Source organism: Echeneis naucrates, chromosome 21 (genome assembly GCF_900963305.1).
Source record: "Echeneis naucrates chromosome 21, fEcheNa1.1, whole genome shotgun sequence".
Lineage (NCBI taxonomy): Eukaryota > Metazoa > Chordata > Actinopteri > Carangiformes > Echeneidae > Echeneis > Echeneis naucrates.
Genome location: NC_042531.1, coordinates 18,127,963 through 18,142,717, shown reverse-complemented (window position 1 = coordinate 18,142,717; position 14,755 = coordinate 18,127,963). Strand labels below are relative to the sequence as shown.

At 43.9% G+C, this 14,755-nt stretch overlaps 1 protein-coding gene across 3 annotated transcripts in view; it reads right to left on the bottom strand.

The window, feature by feature from the left end:
- Positions 1–14,755, bottom strand: part of spegb (striated muscle enriched protein kinase b) — a 31,484-nt gene that overhangs the window by 6,594 nt on the left and 10,135 nt on the right. For all 3 annotated transcript variants that reach the window (XM_029530224.1, XM_029530225.1, XM_029530226.1), the window contains exons 4-33: positions 13,186–14,729; positions 12,885–13,028; positions 12,616–12,798; positions 11,789–11,955; positions 11,418–11,506; positions 10,461–10,636; positions 10,024–10,284; positions 9,774–9,932; positions 9,362–9,551; positions 9,048–9,277; positions 8,703–8,822; positions 8,451–8,555; positions 8,025–8,231; positions 7,812–7,935; positions 7,225–7,397; positions 7,022–7,134; positions 6,742–6,910; positions 6,573–6,669; positions 6,253–6,453; positions 6,007–6,064; positions 5,807–5,884; positions 5,475–5,647; positions 5,363–5,389; positions 5,080–5,232; positions 4,749–4,791; positions 4,591–4,659; positions 1,791–4,494; positions 1,519–1,668; positions 960–1,076; positions 101–268 (exon numbers count right to left, since the gene is read on the bottom strand). In XM_029530224.1, the coding sequence (XP_029386084.1) occupies positions 101–268; positions 960–1,076; positions 1,519–1,668; positions 1,791–4,494; positions 4,591–4,659; positions 4,749–4,791; positions 5,080–5,232; positions 5,363–5,389; positions 5,475–5,647; positions 5,807–5,884; positions 6,007–6,064; positions 6,253–6,453; positions 6,573–6,669; positions 6,742–6,910; positions 7,022–7,134; positions 7,225–7,397; positions 7,812–7,935; positions 8,025–8,231; positions 8,451–8,555; positions 8,703–8,822; positions 9,048–9,277; positions 9,362–9,551; positions 9,774–9,932; positions 10,024–10,284; positions 10,461–10,636; positions 11,418–11,506; positions 11,789–11,955; positions 12,616–12,798; positions 12,885–13,028; positions 13,186–14,729 (8,192 nt within the window). The remainder of the gene's footprint in view (positions 1–100; positions 269–959; positions 1,077–1,518; positions 1,669–1,790; positions 4,495–4,590; positions 4,660–4,748; positions 4,792–5,079; positions 5,233–5,362; positions 5,390–5,474; positions 5,648–5,806; positions 5,885–6,006; positions 6,065–6,252; positions 6,454–6,572; positions 6,670–6,741; positions 6,911–7,021; positions 7,135–7,224; positions 7,398–7,811; positions 7,936–8,024; positions 8,232–8,450; positions 8,556–8,702; positions 8,823–9,047; positions 9,278–9,361; positions 9,552–9,773; positions 9,933–10,023; positions 10,285–10,460; positions 10,637–11,417; positions 11,507–11,788; positions 11,956–12,615; positions 12,799–12,884; positions 13,029–13,185; positions 14,730–14,755) is intronic.

The window sequence follows — 14,755 nt, the reverse complement described above, 5'->3', positions numbered from 1 at the left end:
ACTGCTAATTGCGCACTATGTACTATATTTAGTACTGTAATACACACAGTGGCTAGACAAACACATTATACTTCCCAAAAGTTACGTAGTTATTACTTACGAGCGAGCGATATTGTGCAAGAGCTGGACACAGAGGCCAGGGGGTTTGTAGCCACACATTCATAAACCCCGGCATCCTTCTTGGTGGTCTGCATGATCATCAGCAGCTGCCGGCCATCAGGACACGCAATCATATTCATCCTGGCATCAATCTCCAGGGGCTTCTTATCTAAAGACATGCAGACAGTTTAGTTTCTTTTTTTTTTTCAGTTTCAGTTGTTTTGTTTTTTAATCAAAGGCTAGATTTAAAGATTTTTTTTATCCATCCATTCATCTTCGACTGCTTTATCCATTTCCAGGTCACAGGGCTGCTGGAGCCAATCCCAGCTCACATTGGGGGAGGGGCGGGGTACGGCCCTGGACAGGTCGCCAGTCCGTCGCATGGCCAACACACAGAGACAGACAGAGACAAACAACCACTCACTTGATTTAGAGTCTCCAGTTAACCTAAACATGATGTCTTTGGACGGTGGGAGGAAACATGCAAACTCCGCATAGAAAAGCCAGGAACCAAACCCACGACCTTCTTATTGTGGGGCAACAGCGCTAACCACTATGCTGCCATGCTGCCCAGATTTTTTTATTACATTATTACATTATTTTTATTTTTATTTATTTAGTAGGGAAGACTGAATTTCTCCTTTCATCCTCTGCATGATTCTATCAGTTTGGACCGCAGCACCCTCTGTTGTCACTGTATATATTAGTATATATGAAACATAGGGGAGTCATTGTCTCGCTACATTCAATGGATCTAAGACCAATTATATTAATTACTGCAATTTGCAAGTGAGGTGATTCTGACAACCTTGTCGTGAGAGCAACAGTTAGAGGGTATTATTTAAATCAGAGAGCGTTACCTTTCAGCCAGGTGATGTGTGGGTGGGGGCTGCCTGCTGGCAGACAGCTGAGTGTGACTGGATCACCCTCCAGCAAGACATGATCTCTCAGCTTGATGTGAAAGACTGGAGGGAAATCTGGCAGACAAAAACATTCGACTCACTAACACACTAACGAAGTGTCCATCCACACTTTCCTCAGCCAAGGCAAATTTGTTCTCACTGTAATATATAAGGCAGATTGCAGTTGAAGCAACAGATATTCCAAACTACCGTAGCTGCATTAGCAAGACTGGTAGATTGGAGACGGGCTGGCTCTGTGCACCGCTGAGCAACGCCTCAGCAGCTCAGTTTTTAAACATTTCTATCATATTTGAAGAAAACAACAACAAAGGCATACTTATGCATAAGAGTTGTCACGCCCTGGACTCTTATCTGATGGTTGGACAGCTACTGTGTGATACCTCTATGGCAGTAATTGCAAGAGACCCAGCTTTCAGTCTTTCTCCTGAATTAACCTAAGCTAGCTGTCAGCCAATCACCAATCTAGTGTAATCATGGTGTCTTCATGTACACTTACCAGAAGCAAGTTTGGAGTACTGGCGTGACCGCAAGGAACTATTTTCTCTTGAGATAGCTGTTGGTATGTCAGGCTGTGATATTGTCTTGTCACGCCTCCCTCTGGTCAGGCCCCACCTATCCCAGCGGGATCTACGCTCACCCTCCACACCTTTGCAAGAAAAACAGCCATCAACTCTATCAATCATCCATCACTGTTTAAGAAAGCTCAAATATAAGTGACTAATCAAAAGTGGAGCAAAATGTCCAGTGGGGTGACGTTCTTTCTTATACCTTTAGACAGGTCTGACTTAAGGCTGGACATAGAGTCTAAAGACTCTGATGAGGCACCATTACTGGCCTGAGTTGCCAGTTGGTTTTGAGCAACGCTGGCAACCTTCATCCCACGGTTCTCTGATGTTGCACGACGAAGCATAGAGAGAATGGGTGTCTTTTTTTGCTCCTTCTCCTCAGCTGTTTTCCTTTCTTCTGAGTAGCTCCGAATTCTGGTGGAGATCCCAGCCACTGTAGATTCAATCTTTCGTCGCATTGCCAAGACTGGTGATTCATTCGTTTTCTTCAGCTCTTTCTCATCTTGTTCGACCAAGGTTTCAGCACCACCATCCATGCGCATCATCTCCATGTCCTTCTTTTCCTGTGATCCTCGTCTCCCAAGGGTCCATGAAAGTCTTCGTCTTGAAGTGGCTGATTCGTCTTCTTTGGTCGTTTCATCCTTGCGCTCAGTTGATGGAGTTCTCTTCAGGCGCATAGAGAGTCTTTTCATAAAGCCTTGATCCTTTTGAGCTTCACGAAGGTCCTGGACTGACTTTGACTTTTCTTCAAGTCTTCTTGATGCCAATTCTAGTGGTGCACCAATTGGCCCAGGTCTGTATATCTCTTCACTTGGCTCTGCAGCTTCTGAGGAAGTTGCCTGTGATTTGTCATCATTCTTGGACCGGGACAAAAACTTTAGACTTCTCGTGAGAGAGGACTCACGTTTTTTGAAACGAGCCTCAAAGACTTCTTCAGAAGTAATGTCCTCCAAGTCCATGCCTGCTGAAAGCTCTTGTTGGGATGAGGAATGTGCCATGACCTTTGGTGGACTGGGTTCTTTTGTGATCATCTCTGGTGATGCTACCCTGGAGTATACAGCAGGGTGCTCGGTGGTAGACATAGTGGCTGGCTTTGATATGGTGGCAGGTGAAACCGTTTCAGTTAATACTGAGGATGGTGAGGTTGGAACAGCTCTGGGTGTAGATGGGCCCAAGGGTGGATCATTAAGAGGTTGAAGTGATGGGACCATGATGGTCTGCATTATACTGGCATATGCTGAGGTACTTCCATCTGGAAGAACAACTCGAGCAGGGAGTGAGGGGGTCACATAAGTTGAGACAACAGTTGCTGGGGCAGGGGAGGCTTCTTGCATTGATTTCACCATTACTGAGCTTGTGGTTATGAGCATCTCAGGAGGTTTAGCAGACACATTTACTTCCTCTTCTACATTTTCTACAGTATCTTCTACATTTTCCTTAGCATTTGATTCAGAAACACTATCTATTCTTTCCTCGTCTTCTTTCTTAATGTCTTCCTTTTCGTCATCCTCTTCCATTTTCTCTTCTAGTTTAGAGCTTTGGACCACAGGAGGAGGTGTATGGATCCTCTGGCCAATATACTCTGATTCATTCATTGGCTCCTCTGATATGCTCATGTCCTTCTCTGAGAAACCACTTGTGCTTGATCTTTCATCAAAATTACTATCTGTAGTCAACCCATCCATCTTTTCATTTATTGCATCATCTGGCTTAATCTCCTTCTCCATTAGGGATTCCTCACTTTCTGTTTTGGTAGGACTCTCCTGCACAATGGACTCCGGAGTTGGTGGTTTTGGTGAAGGGTCCCTGGGAGTCACTGGACGAGAGTCTAGCTTAGTTTGGTCAGTCAACGATGACATAGAAATAGCTTCCTTAAGTCTTCTCTCTTCTAACTGTGCCAGGGGAATCTCCAGAGGAGCTCCTGACCGGCGGTGTAAAGCTATGGGTTCTGAATCACCTTGACTGAAAGAAGCACTTTTGCGCAAAACTTTGGGTTTGGGAACTTCGTCCCTTGGGGCATCAGTGGATGCAGCTCTAGTTAGAGTTGGTGGTGGGCCCAAACGAGCAGTACGAGAGTAACGATCTGAGGATATTGCACGTTTTTCATCTCCCATTCCTAGTGTTTCTAACAGTGGTCCCCTCAAGCCACTCATTTTGTTGTCTACAGAGCCACCTCGAAGCAGCCGCTGTCTCATCAGTTCCAGTTTAAGAGCGTAGTCTTCTTGACTCATCTTAGCAGTTCCTGGGCTGGTACTCCTCCTCGGTAGTTCCATAGAGACGGCTTTCTTCAGAACTCTCTTGCCATCCTCTTGATTTCCTTCTCCAGCTCCTTCCTCAGGTGTAATCCGGAGCATCAATGCACTGTCAGCTGAGCCTCCACGTCTCAGCTCTCCTCTTCTGCGTCCCCCCTCTGGTTTGTCTGACTCCATGCTTGAACCCCTTCGCAGTGGTTTTCTAGACAGCTCAGACTTTTGTGGCAATTCAGCAGGCACTTCTTCATCTGAAGAACCCTTCTCATTGTCTTGGCATGACCTTTTCCTTTGGCGGCTTTTAGCTGTAATTTCAACCCCTTCTTGATTTTTTTCTTTAGGGTCACACTCCATTGCCTCCTGCACTTCAACTGGGGAGCCAGACAATTTACTTGTTCCATTCTGCTTCCCAATTTCTTGCTCAGTGGTTTGGATCTCATTCAGTGACATTCTCGATCCAGAGAATTCCATGTTGTGTGGCATTGGGATAAATGGCAGCTCATCAATGTCTTCATCAGAATCTGAGGATGATGATGGCAGAGGAGACCCCTCTTTAAAGTGCTTGGGAACTGCGATGGAGATATGGCTGGAGGAATCATTCAGCAACTCAGGTATGGACCTCATGACCATTTTTGACTTATAGCTGATCAGTGAACGCTGAAGAAGAGGAAATATGACAGAGTCAAAAAATGCAAAATAATTTTAAGCATTCTGAGTGGAATGCAAAATTTAACCCAATAAAACATCCCTCACCTGCCATTTTCTGCGAGATACAAACTTCTTCAATCCCTCTGTACTAATGGCCTTCCCCTTGCTAAGTGTCTGTATAATCATATTTAGGTATAAAGATAATTATGAATGGTTATGAATGATCAATGCTGTAGCAAGAAGAGCAACTGGCCTTTTCTTACCTTGAACCAGGGGTGTCGGAGACATTCCTGAGTATCAGGTCTCCTACAGGAAAATTATGATGTAATTCAGGCTTTGTTCTATTATTTAGCTGACTAAATTGTGATATCTTAGCCGTCCTCATTGTACAAATATAGTACCTCTTACTGAGACAAAATCATCATGTCGACTGTCTTTTTTTCATCTAATGTGTAGCAGTGAAGAAAATGTAGTGTGGCAAAAATTGTGACGCACCACAGAGCAGCTCTTGGAACATGATAAATCATATGTAAAAAAAAGAAAAAAAAAATCTTAAAGTACGGATTGAACCCAAGATGCACTTGCTTTACTCACAGCCTGTCTGCTACCAGCAGCTTTATGATGAACCCTTTAGCCTCTCGGCAAAGGTCAGCAAACATGCTTTCCTCAAAGGCAACGTTATAGTTCCTGATGTTCAGCACAGAACCGCGGTCATTCCCGCCAGCAAATGGAGAAACCCCTGTCAGACTTAAAGCAGAAGCAAATCCATACAGTCAACCTGAAGCCCAAAAATAGTCTGGAACAGTTAAACAAACTGATAAGGCATGATCAAATACATTTAAATATGAAGAAAGTAAATAGTGGTATGTTCACTCACCATAGATATGCAACAACTCCAACTGGCCTAGACAAATAAAGAGCAGAATTAGAAAAACATGGTGGTGCAAGACAAAACGAGACAAAAGAATGAAAGTTCGTAGATATTTTACCAGATGTCTGTTGCTTTTGACACAGGCGTCTGACTGACAATTTCTGGTGCCACAAATTCCGGCGTGCCATATTTGCAGTACTGAGCCTCGTCAGGTGTGATCACCATAGCATTGCCAAAGTCACAGATTCGGATCTGATCGCTATGGGGATCTGCCATGAGTATGTTGTCAGGCTGAGAAAGTAAGGAAAACAATAATGTGAGTTATAATGTTCTGCTATCCAGGTAACTTTTTCATGACCATTTTTTATGTTAAAAAAAAAAAAAAAACTGTGCCAGTGAACTTTTTAAAAATGCATTTAAGATCTGGAATTATGATCTGTGAGGATCTACCTTGATGTCCAGGTGTATGATGTTTAAATGATGCAGGTAGTCGAGCCCCTCGAGCAGCTGTCTCATACATGACCGCACCTGGTCATACCAGAGCAGAAAGGTGCCGGCAGAAGTGGTATTTATTAGCTAACATTCATTATATACACTTCTTGAAATATTAATTGGCAGATTTAAAGAGCAGTCGTAAGGCAACAACTTACATCAGACTCCGTTAGTGCAGATTTCCTTATAAATCTGTCCAGCATCTCTTCATGGCATCTTTAAAGTCTTATTAAGGCTAGTTTCTCTGGGACTCAGTATTTGAAGTACATTCATTTTATTTATATACTGTATATAGTTTTAGCATAGAGAATTACATTTAATTACTGTATCAAAAGCGTGTTTTATGTTTTATTGGCTTTCATTATTGTGTACGCTACATAAAAACAGTAATAAGATAAGGATACATTTCAGTGATGATGATGACTGCATTCTTCTTCTCAAAGGCATCGTGAAAGTACAGGAGTCTCTCGTGGTCCATCTTGGAAAGCAGCTTCATCTCTCTCAGAGCAGAGGCCTTCTTCTTGGCCCGTGCTGAAATAAATTTCGCAGCATACTCCATTTTGCCTACTTTCTGGGTCACACGTTTCACATAGGAAAACGCACCTCTGGAGACAAAAAAAAAACAAACAAACAAAACATCTCTCTATCAGGGAGAGGTAGGTCACACGCCAAGAGTGTAGCATGCCAAATGTGACCCAAACGCAAAGTATAGGTACGCCCTTACCTTCCAATTTCCTTATGGACCTCATAGTAGTCTGTCAGTCTGCGCATTTTCCTTAGAATAGTCTCCTCGTCATCCACTGGCTCCTCTTTACTTTTAGCTGCAGTAAACAGTTGTGACCGTCAGCTGTGCAGTTGAACACTGTGTGAGGTTTTACTGCTTGACATCTTACCTTCATGAACGGTGAGTTCAGCTTTACAGGACACAGATCCTGCTAAGTTCCTGGCAGTGCATGTGTACACCCCAGAGTCTTCTGTACAAGCATTTAGAATCACCAGGGAGCATTCGTTATCATCATAGACGAAGGTGTAATGAAAGCTCTCAGACAGCAGGATGTCATCCTGAAAGAAAAAATGAAGGTGCGAACAATATATTTATTACAAAATCCTTCTCCTTTACTAGTTCATCACATAATGTCTCATAATGCTGCACTCAGCAGATGGATAGAAAACCTTGAACCAGAGGATGTCAGGAACGGGTTTGCCCTCCACAACCACAGCAAACCGAGGGGTCTCTCCGGCACAAACATCCAAGTCCTCCATGATAGTTTCAAATGTTGGTGGAGCTATAGAAAGAATTGCAAAGGCACAGTGCAAAGTTAGATTACATTTACAGACAGATACATCAAAGGAGGACTGACTCATCTTCTGCCTACCTGCCAACTCCACGTTGAAGGTGCAGCTGTCACTGCCATACTTGTTGGAAGCAACAAACAACATCTCTCCAACATCACTGCTCTTCACCTTGAACAGCTTCAGTGTGTGCTGGTCATCGTCTGGCATTGTCATCTCGTAAAGGCCTGGCCTACTGGCCAGGACCACTCCCCTCCTGCGGAGAGGCAGGATTAGTATGTCTAAAAGGTTTGAAGAAGACGAGCACTAGACTGTAACTTCACAGGTGTGGTGGATAATTGCAGTGGGTGGTTGCTGCTTGATTGTGACTCAGGCTACGATAATAGACTTTCATCACTGCCCCGGAACGTTTGACAATCACAGTGCCTACACACTGTCATACTTTATTTATGCTCATTACTCCCTCACTCTGGCCTCCCTATAACACACCACATCCACGAGGTGGCGACGTCTCCACCAAATAACACAAACATTTTCATGTTAATCAAAGAAAAATAATCCCAAAAAAGCATCAAGACAGAGCTGCATTATACATATATATATATTTTAAGTAATTACTTTCATTTCAGTTTCAAATTCATTAGAAAATTGACAACTGATACACAGGTACCTCTTCCAGATGACTGTAGCATTGACATGATTGAGAGTAACAGTGATTGTGACTGACTGGTTTTCCATCACATGCACAATGTCAGGCTTGTCAGCGATCACTGGAGCCTCCTGAAGATAGGGACCTTGAGGAGAATCAAAGTATGCATACAATATTTAGAGGGAAACCTGCAGCACACACGGATGGATGATCAGCGAAAAGAAGTGACTGTACCTCTGTCCAGGAGTTGCACAGGGTCAGTGGCAGGTGACGGCTTGCTGAAAGCCTTGGAGGTGATGGTGAGGACCCTGAAAGCATAGCGGACTGATTTTGAGAGGGTGGTGATGATATAGGTGGTCTCTTTCAGGCCAGAAGCAATGATGATCCACTGGATGGAGCCCAGGGCTTGTTGCTGAATAGCATACATCACGGTGTTGGGATCTAAAAGAAATAAGTTTTTGATTTGAAAAAAAAAACAAAACAAAAACAAAAACAAAAACAAAAACAAATCCACATCACATTGTTGGAACAATTTTTTTCCCCCATCTTTAAAAGTACAACAATTGTGTTGGTGAAGCTCCCAAAAAAGCATCGAGACAGATTCTTCTTTACTAATTGAATTCGATCACTAAAAGATATCTGATTATTATCCTTGCATACCTATTGAAGGGTCCAGCCTCCTCGGTTTCTTCCAGCTTAAGGTGATGGTTTTACCAGTGATAGAGTCTATGACTGGTGTCCCATCTGGAGGGTCAGGGAGGATATCTGAAAATGACAACAACAAAAGAGTAAATGTTGCTGAACTGTCTTCTTACCAAGTCCCTGTTGCGATATAGCTGCATGTATAACTGACACATATCGTCTCATCAATATGTGTTTTTTTCCTAACTGAGGCAAAAACAGGGATGTTACCTGTGACATAAAGATGAGCATAGCAGGTGGCCTTGCCTACTTTGTTAGAGATGACACTCTTGTAAACGCCACCATGGGCATGGCACACAGAGCGGATGACCAGGCTGTGGACATCACGAACTGCACACAGAAGCATAAGAAGATATGAGCTATCAGTGTCTGTTATCATCTTTTAAGCAGCCAAGCTCCTCTATGGAAAATATCTGGCCTAAAAATGAAACCGCTTTCACCAGAAAGACAAAAGCATTGGGGGACTCAAACGGACCTCTTTCAGAAAGGCTCGGGAGCTTTGATAAATATGAACAGTGGGTGGATTGGATGTTATCTCCATTTTGAAACACTCACACTGGGTCATCTTTCTGTCCTCTGTGCTCTCAATCCTCTTGCCATTGTGGAACCAGACAATGGTGGGATACGGCAAACCAGCCACTTTGCATTTGAGCACGGCCTCTTTTCCTTCCACCACATCCAAGTCATAGAGAGGTTTGATGAAGTCGGGCATGGTGAAACGTTCCACCTCGTTCTCTGGGACCTCTGGCTCCTCCGGGATGGATGGCATCTTCTCTAGTTTAGCCCTAAGGGTAGAGAAGCATAAACCGATTTTTGTAATCCAGAAAACACAAAGGACCGCTGGCCCAAGAAATAACACAAGCTCTCACATCTGTGAGGAGATGGCTGGCCGTGGTTCTTGTATGTAGAGTTCAGCTGAGCTCTCAGCCTCGCCATGACTGTTGCGGGCTATGACAGTGTAGAAACCCTCATCCTCGTTGGTCACATGAGAAATGATGAGAGAATGGCGGCCGCCCTCCTGCAGAATACGAATGTCCTCACTTTCTGTGAGTGGATGGTCTAAAAAGAGAAATGAGGCTGCATTTATTCATCAGTTTCAGCATAACAATTTTTTTTAAATCCTAAACTCACCAGCAGAACACAGAGAAGATGAGAAAGAATAGGATCATATCGCAAAAGCATAGATGCAATGGTTACTGATTGCCTTTCTAAATCCTTGAAGCAGTTCTGTTTTGGCTGTAGTAATACAAATTTGAAAGACACTCTAAAGTCCTTTCATACCAAAGTGACTCCATGTGACCTTAGGCGATGGTGTCCCGCTGACTTTGCAGTCAAATCGAGCATTACGCCCTTCAATCACTTCCAGGACATCCAACTTGCGAGTGAAGAGAGGTTCAATGGAGGGGATAACTTTGAGCTTGCCACAAGAAGTCACTTCCTCTGAAGAGTACAAATTAAAGAGATTAGAGCCAGACAAGGACAAATCACGAAATTCTAAGTCAGATACATAATGTGTGTTAATGAGACTTACCTTTGGCTGTGCTTAGCTTGCATGTGTAAGTCCCGCTGTCGTCTTCATGTACGGAGTTGAGCAGCAGTCGACATTTTCTCCCATCAAAATGCATCTTACAGTTGAGCAACGCCGGCTGGATCAGTTTCCCATCTGCGAGCCAGTCCACATCGGTGTCTTTTGGTCCAATGATGTGACACTCAAACAAAACAGTCTCTCCGGCTTTGGCTGTGATGTCCCTGACGGAACGGATGACGGCGAGTCCTGGCTCAACTGGTGGAGCTGGGTATAAATAAAGGAGCGGTGTGTTCAGTGAGCTTCAGCAGCAATGTTGTGAGCTAGATCCAGGTCACACTGGATGGTCTTTTTCAATTTGGAGTTGCGGCGTCGCTGTGTATGTCGTCTAACAGCAAAGTAAATTGAGCTGATTCTTACAAATGACAAAAAGCAAAGCGTACCTTTCACCTCCAGCTTTCCTTCACACTGCTTTGTTCCATATTCATTAATGATCTTACAGGTGTAAATCCCAGAGTCTGACCTCATGGCCGACTTGATGGTCATTTCAAAAGTGCCGTCTTGAGTTTCACGAACAACATGGCGTGGCCCCGTTTTTACTGTCACTCTGTCCCTGAGCCTGCGAAGAACGAAGGGAACACTTGTTGCTGATTTCAAACGAGGCACAAATCACTCATACGCCACGCTCATTTTGTTCAGATTGAATTTATGTAATAAGGGATGACCAAGCACACACTTTCCAACAACAACTTCTATTCTGGCTGGTATGAAGAGGGCGGGAGGGTGGGATAGATTGTCCAGAGCTGCCAGTGTTATGTTTAGCACTTTCTTTTCTGCTATTGTCTCTTGAGAATCATGACTAATAACAGAACCTGCCTGTGTGAATCAGCCTATTCTTGTGTCCCGTATTAGTCTTATAAAGGGTAAGACTTATTCTATATTTTTCTTCCTGTTGAGCAGACACCAGCACAATGTGTTGGTCCATCTCTTGGTGATGTTCATCTTGCCCTTTAAGGCTCCTTACTGCTCAGAGGTGAGCCCTTTTGTTGGAGGCTGTCCTCACTAACAGCAGCAGCGAAGCACCACTGGATGGTGTCTTAGTTTTCTATTAGTTCAGCCAAAATGTATGTTTCTGGGCACTGCGCAGGTCCATGACTGAAAAAGGAAAGCTTGTCATTCTTCCCTTCCTCCTATTAAAATGTTTACTGAGTCTGACAATCTCTGGCCACAGCCCAGAGATAGTCAGACTCAGTAAACATCCTGAGTCCTTTCATGGATGCGTTAAAGCTGCATGCACATGAACACAGTGTCAGCTGAACAAGCTTGCTCATGGTTTCAGGGTTAGCCATGTCCCACACAAGCAATGAGTTTTAGTCATTTGATGAAGTGATAGGACCTACCAATAGAGCATGGGTTTGGGTTGTCCACTTATTCGGACAGACATGGTGACCTCCTGTCCTTCAATGACAGCTTGGTCACTCATTGTTACCTGTTTGAAATTCAATGCAAGTTAGAGGTTGAGAGATGTCTTTCTACCTGTAAGTTCTATTTTATAGATGTGTTGATGAGATGACCACACTACAGATATAATGTTCATACAGGAAAATGAATATTGACACAGTCAAGGACACCCTGTACACAGCACGTTATCATGCAGCATTTTGCGACGGAACAGTCAAAGAGTTGAGTAAGTGTCAACGCTGAAAAAGAGAAATGTCATACTCTGAAATAAACTAGGCAGATTTAGCTAATGAGCTGTGGTGACTCTCACCAAGAATGCAGGAGGTTTCCTGAATTTTGTGTCAATAGCTCGCCTTGGCTCTGGCACTTGAAAGTCCATGCCCTCCTCCAGGGGACTGAGATACTCCTCATCAGATGTAATAGGGCTGCTGATATCCATGGGCACACCCAGGTTTCCTTTCGGCTCCTGTACGGACACTTCAAAAGCAGCAGGTTTTGCACCATGGTTAACTCCATGACACATCCCTTTACTCATGTACATCCTATATGAAGGTTTTATTTTGCATCAGTAAACTTTATATTTGGTTACAGGGAGCACATCACAATAAGAACAGAGGAGTTCAATGAGTTTTAACAAAGGAACGAAAAAAAAAAAGAAAACTAAGAAACCCTGTGAAACATAATTACAATTTCAGATGTCAAAATGTGATATCCAAACAATACTGGATTCGCAGTGAGTGGGGCCGCTGTGCCAAAGTGGGCAATTTATAGGTTCAGCTTTGCCTCTGAGTTGCTATGGTAACTATAAGTGAGGCTGTTCAGCTGGAATTCATGGCACACACATTGTGCTCAGAGAGATAACAACAAGGGAGCTGGAGAGAAATGGACTGAAACACAATGCCGTTGTGGAAAGAAACTGCAAGGTGTGTGTGTGTTTTTTGTTTTTTGTGTAGCTGGACAACAGGCGCTTTTAAATCACCACCACAGATTTAAAATTATCATTATGTTGGCTTGTTTTTGCCTACGTAGGATGTGCTTGAATTCATCTACGAGACACAGACCTGCTGCTATTTTGATCTCAAAAACAATTTCTATTATACAATAATAGCTGACTTAAAGTCCAGCGTGCTGACTTACCTGCTTTAACTATAAGGATGGCACTGCTGGAGGCTTTGCCCATCTGATTAACAGCAGTTACACAGTATTTTCCGCCATCACTTGTTTTAGCTGATTTGATGAGCATACTGTGTCGTTCACCCTCCACTTTGACTGAGAAATTTGGAAAGTTGGTAACATTGCTGTTGTCTTTTGTCCAGGTAACTATCAAGGGGAAAAGAAACACAGGATAATCAAAGCAACCGAGGGGTTTCTGTTTTTATAAAGACTGAAGCGGTTCAAGAGGTTACCTTCAGGAATGGGCGTTCCGGCAATGATGCATTTTAGCAGCACATCTGCACCAGCAGATGCGGCAGTGTCTTGGAGGGGAAATTCAAATACAGGAGCTTCCATTGGGTCTTCTCCGGCAGACACATAAGAATCATCTGAAGAATCTGCACGGTTTAACAAAAGAAAAGCCTGAAGTCAATTTTTCCAGCAAACCCCCTCTAGTAAGACAGCAGTAATTGCTTGATTAATCACAAAAACAAAGCAGACTGGAGCTTCACACTACTACAGCAAGCGTAATGAGAGAAACACAACACATCTAACCTAACTCTGGAGACATGGGTCGAGGGCGACGGTTTTTGCCTTTGGTCTTGTGCTGTTGCCCCTCTTTGGCAGTAGTCTGTATTCGCACAGGCTCATGTGTCTTCGGAGGAACATCTACTTCCATCTTTTCATCTTCGACAATAATGGTTGGGACATTGATCTTAGAGGGTGGTTTGGAGAGCTCCACTTCCATTTTCTCCTCTACTGGAGTGACTGGCGACATCCTTGGGGGTTTTAAAGGAGGTTGCAGGGGTAGCTCTTGTACGAAGGCCCTTTTTTGCAGCAGTGGACTTTCAGGCCTGCCTTCAATTTTTCTCAATACTGCTTCTATCGGGGTTTTTCTCCCTGAAGTTTGATCCTTTAGTGATATTTGCACCTGAGATTCATGGGTGTGCGACGATTCCTGCATTCGAGATACTCTTTGAACGAGCGGACTTGGTGGCCTTCGCTCAACCTTGCGAAACATCATCTCGGCAGTGTTTCTGCTTGGTGACTCTTCCCTTTGTTGATGACATATTGCTGGTGATGATGATCTCTGAACGATTTCTGTAACAGGACTGACTCTACTTAATTCTCTTAATGTTCGCTGTCCAGGTAGGTCAGATAACTGCATTGACTCTGGGGTGCCAGCCACCTCCCCAAATCTGCTGAACGTTGTTCCGGTGCTTGCTGTCTTTTGGGGTTGGGATTTATGCTGTTCTGCCTGTGTTTTCTGTTCTTGCTGCATTGGTTGCTGACTTGAATCCTTTTCTCTCTGTTGCTTTGCCCACTGGGTACGTTCCCTTTCTTGAAGCTTTTGGAGGACCTGTGGAGGGATAGGCTCAATTTTTCTTAAAGGCTGACGCTGCCTGCTCTTTAGAGTGAGCTGTTCAGTTGAAAATGATTTCTTCATATGAGGTTTTCCAACAAGCTTCTTAATGCGTTGAAGTTCTTCTGTGAACTTATTCTCAATGTCCTGGACTTTTTGAGAGTAACGAGGTTTGTCCTCCAGTGAGGCAGCTCTCTGTCTAAACATGGATCTTCGCTCAGCAGCATCCTCTTTCAGAGCCTCCCTAAGATCTTCCCTTGAACTTTCTCTAGAGATGCCCAACCGGCTTCCTCCATCATCTGAATCAACCGATCCAGCACGATTGAATCCTGCCCAGGATCTTCCTGAAATGGAACCTTCTGGAGTGTCAAGGCTGCGTCTCCGCTCTTCTAAATCACGGACTTTCTCAAAGACCTTTGAGCTCGCCCTTGTAAGTTTCGGGGATGGTCTGAGAGTAAACTCTTTTCGGGAGTACTCGCTCACTGGAGTCTGTGGGCGGGAGTCCTGGGTGTTACTTTGGGAGACAGATTTTGGTTTCTTAACCTTTTCTTCAAACTCCTCAGGAACTGTATCTTGGTAATCAGTTGGCACAACGATTTTCTTTCGCAAGCTGATAGGCGTTGTTGAGCCCGAGCGATTTGGCATTGGAGAGGTAGAGGGGCGTTTGATGAGTCTTGGAGATGGGGGTGGGAGGACTTGTGGTGGAGATTCTCTGGAAAAATCTTCTGACTGACTCCTGAAATAGAGGATTTGAAGCACAAT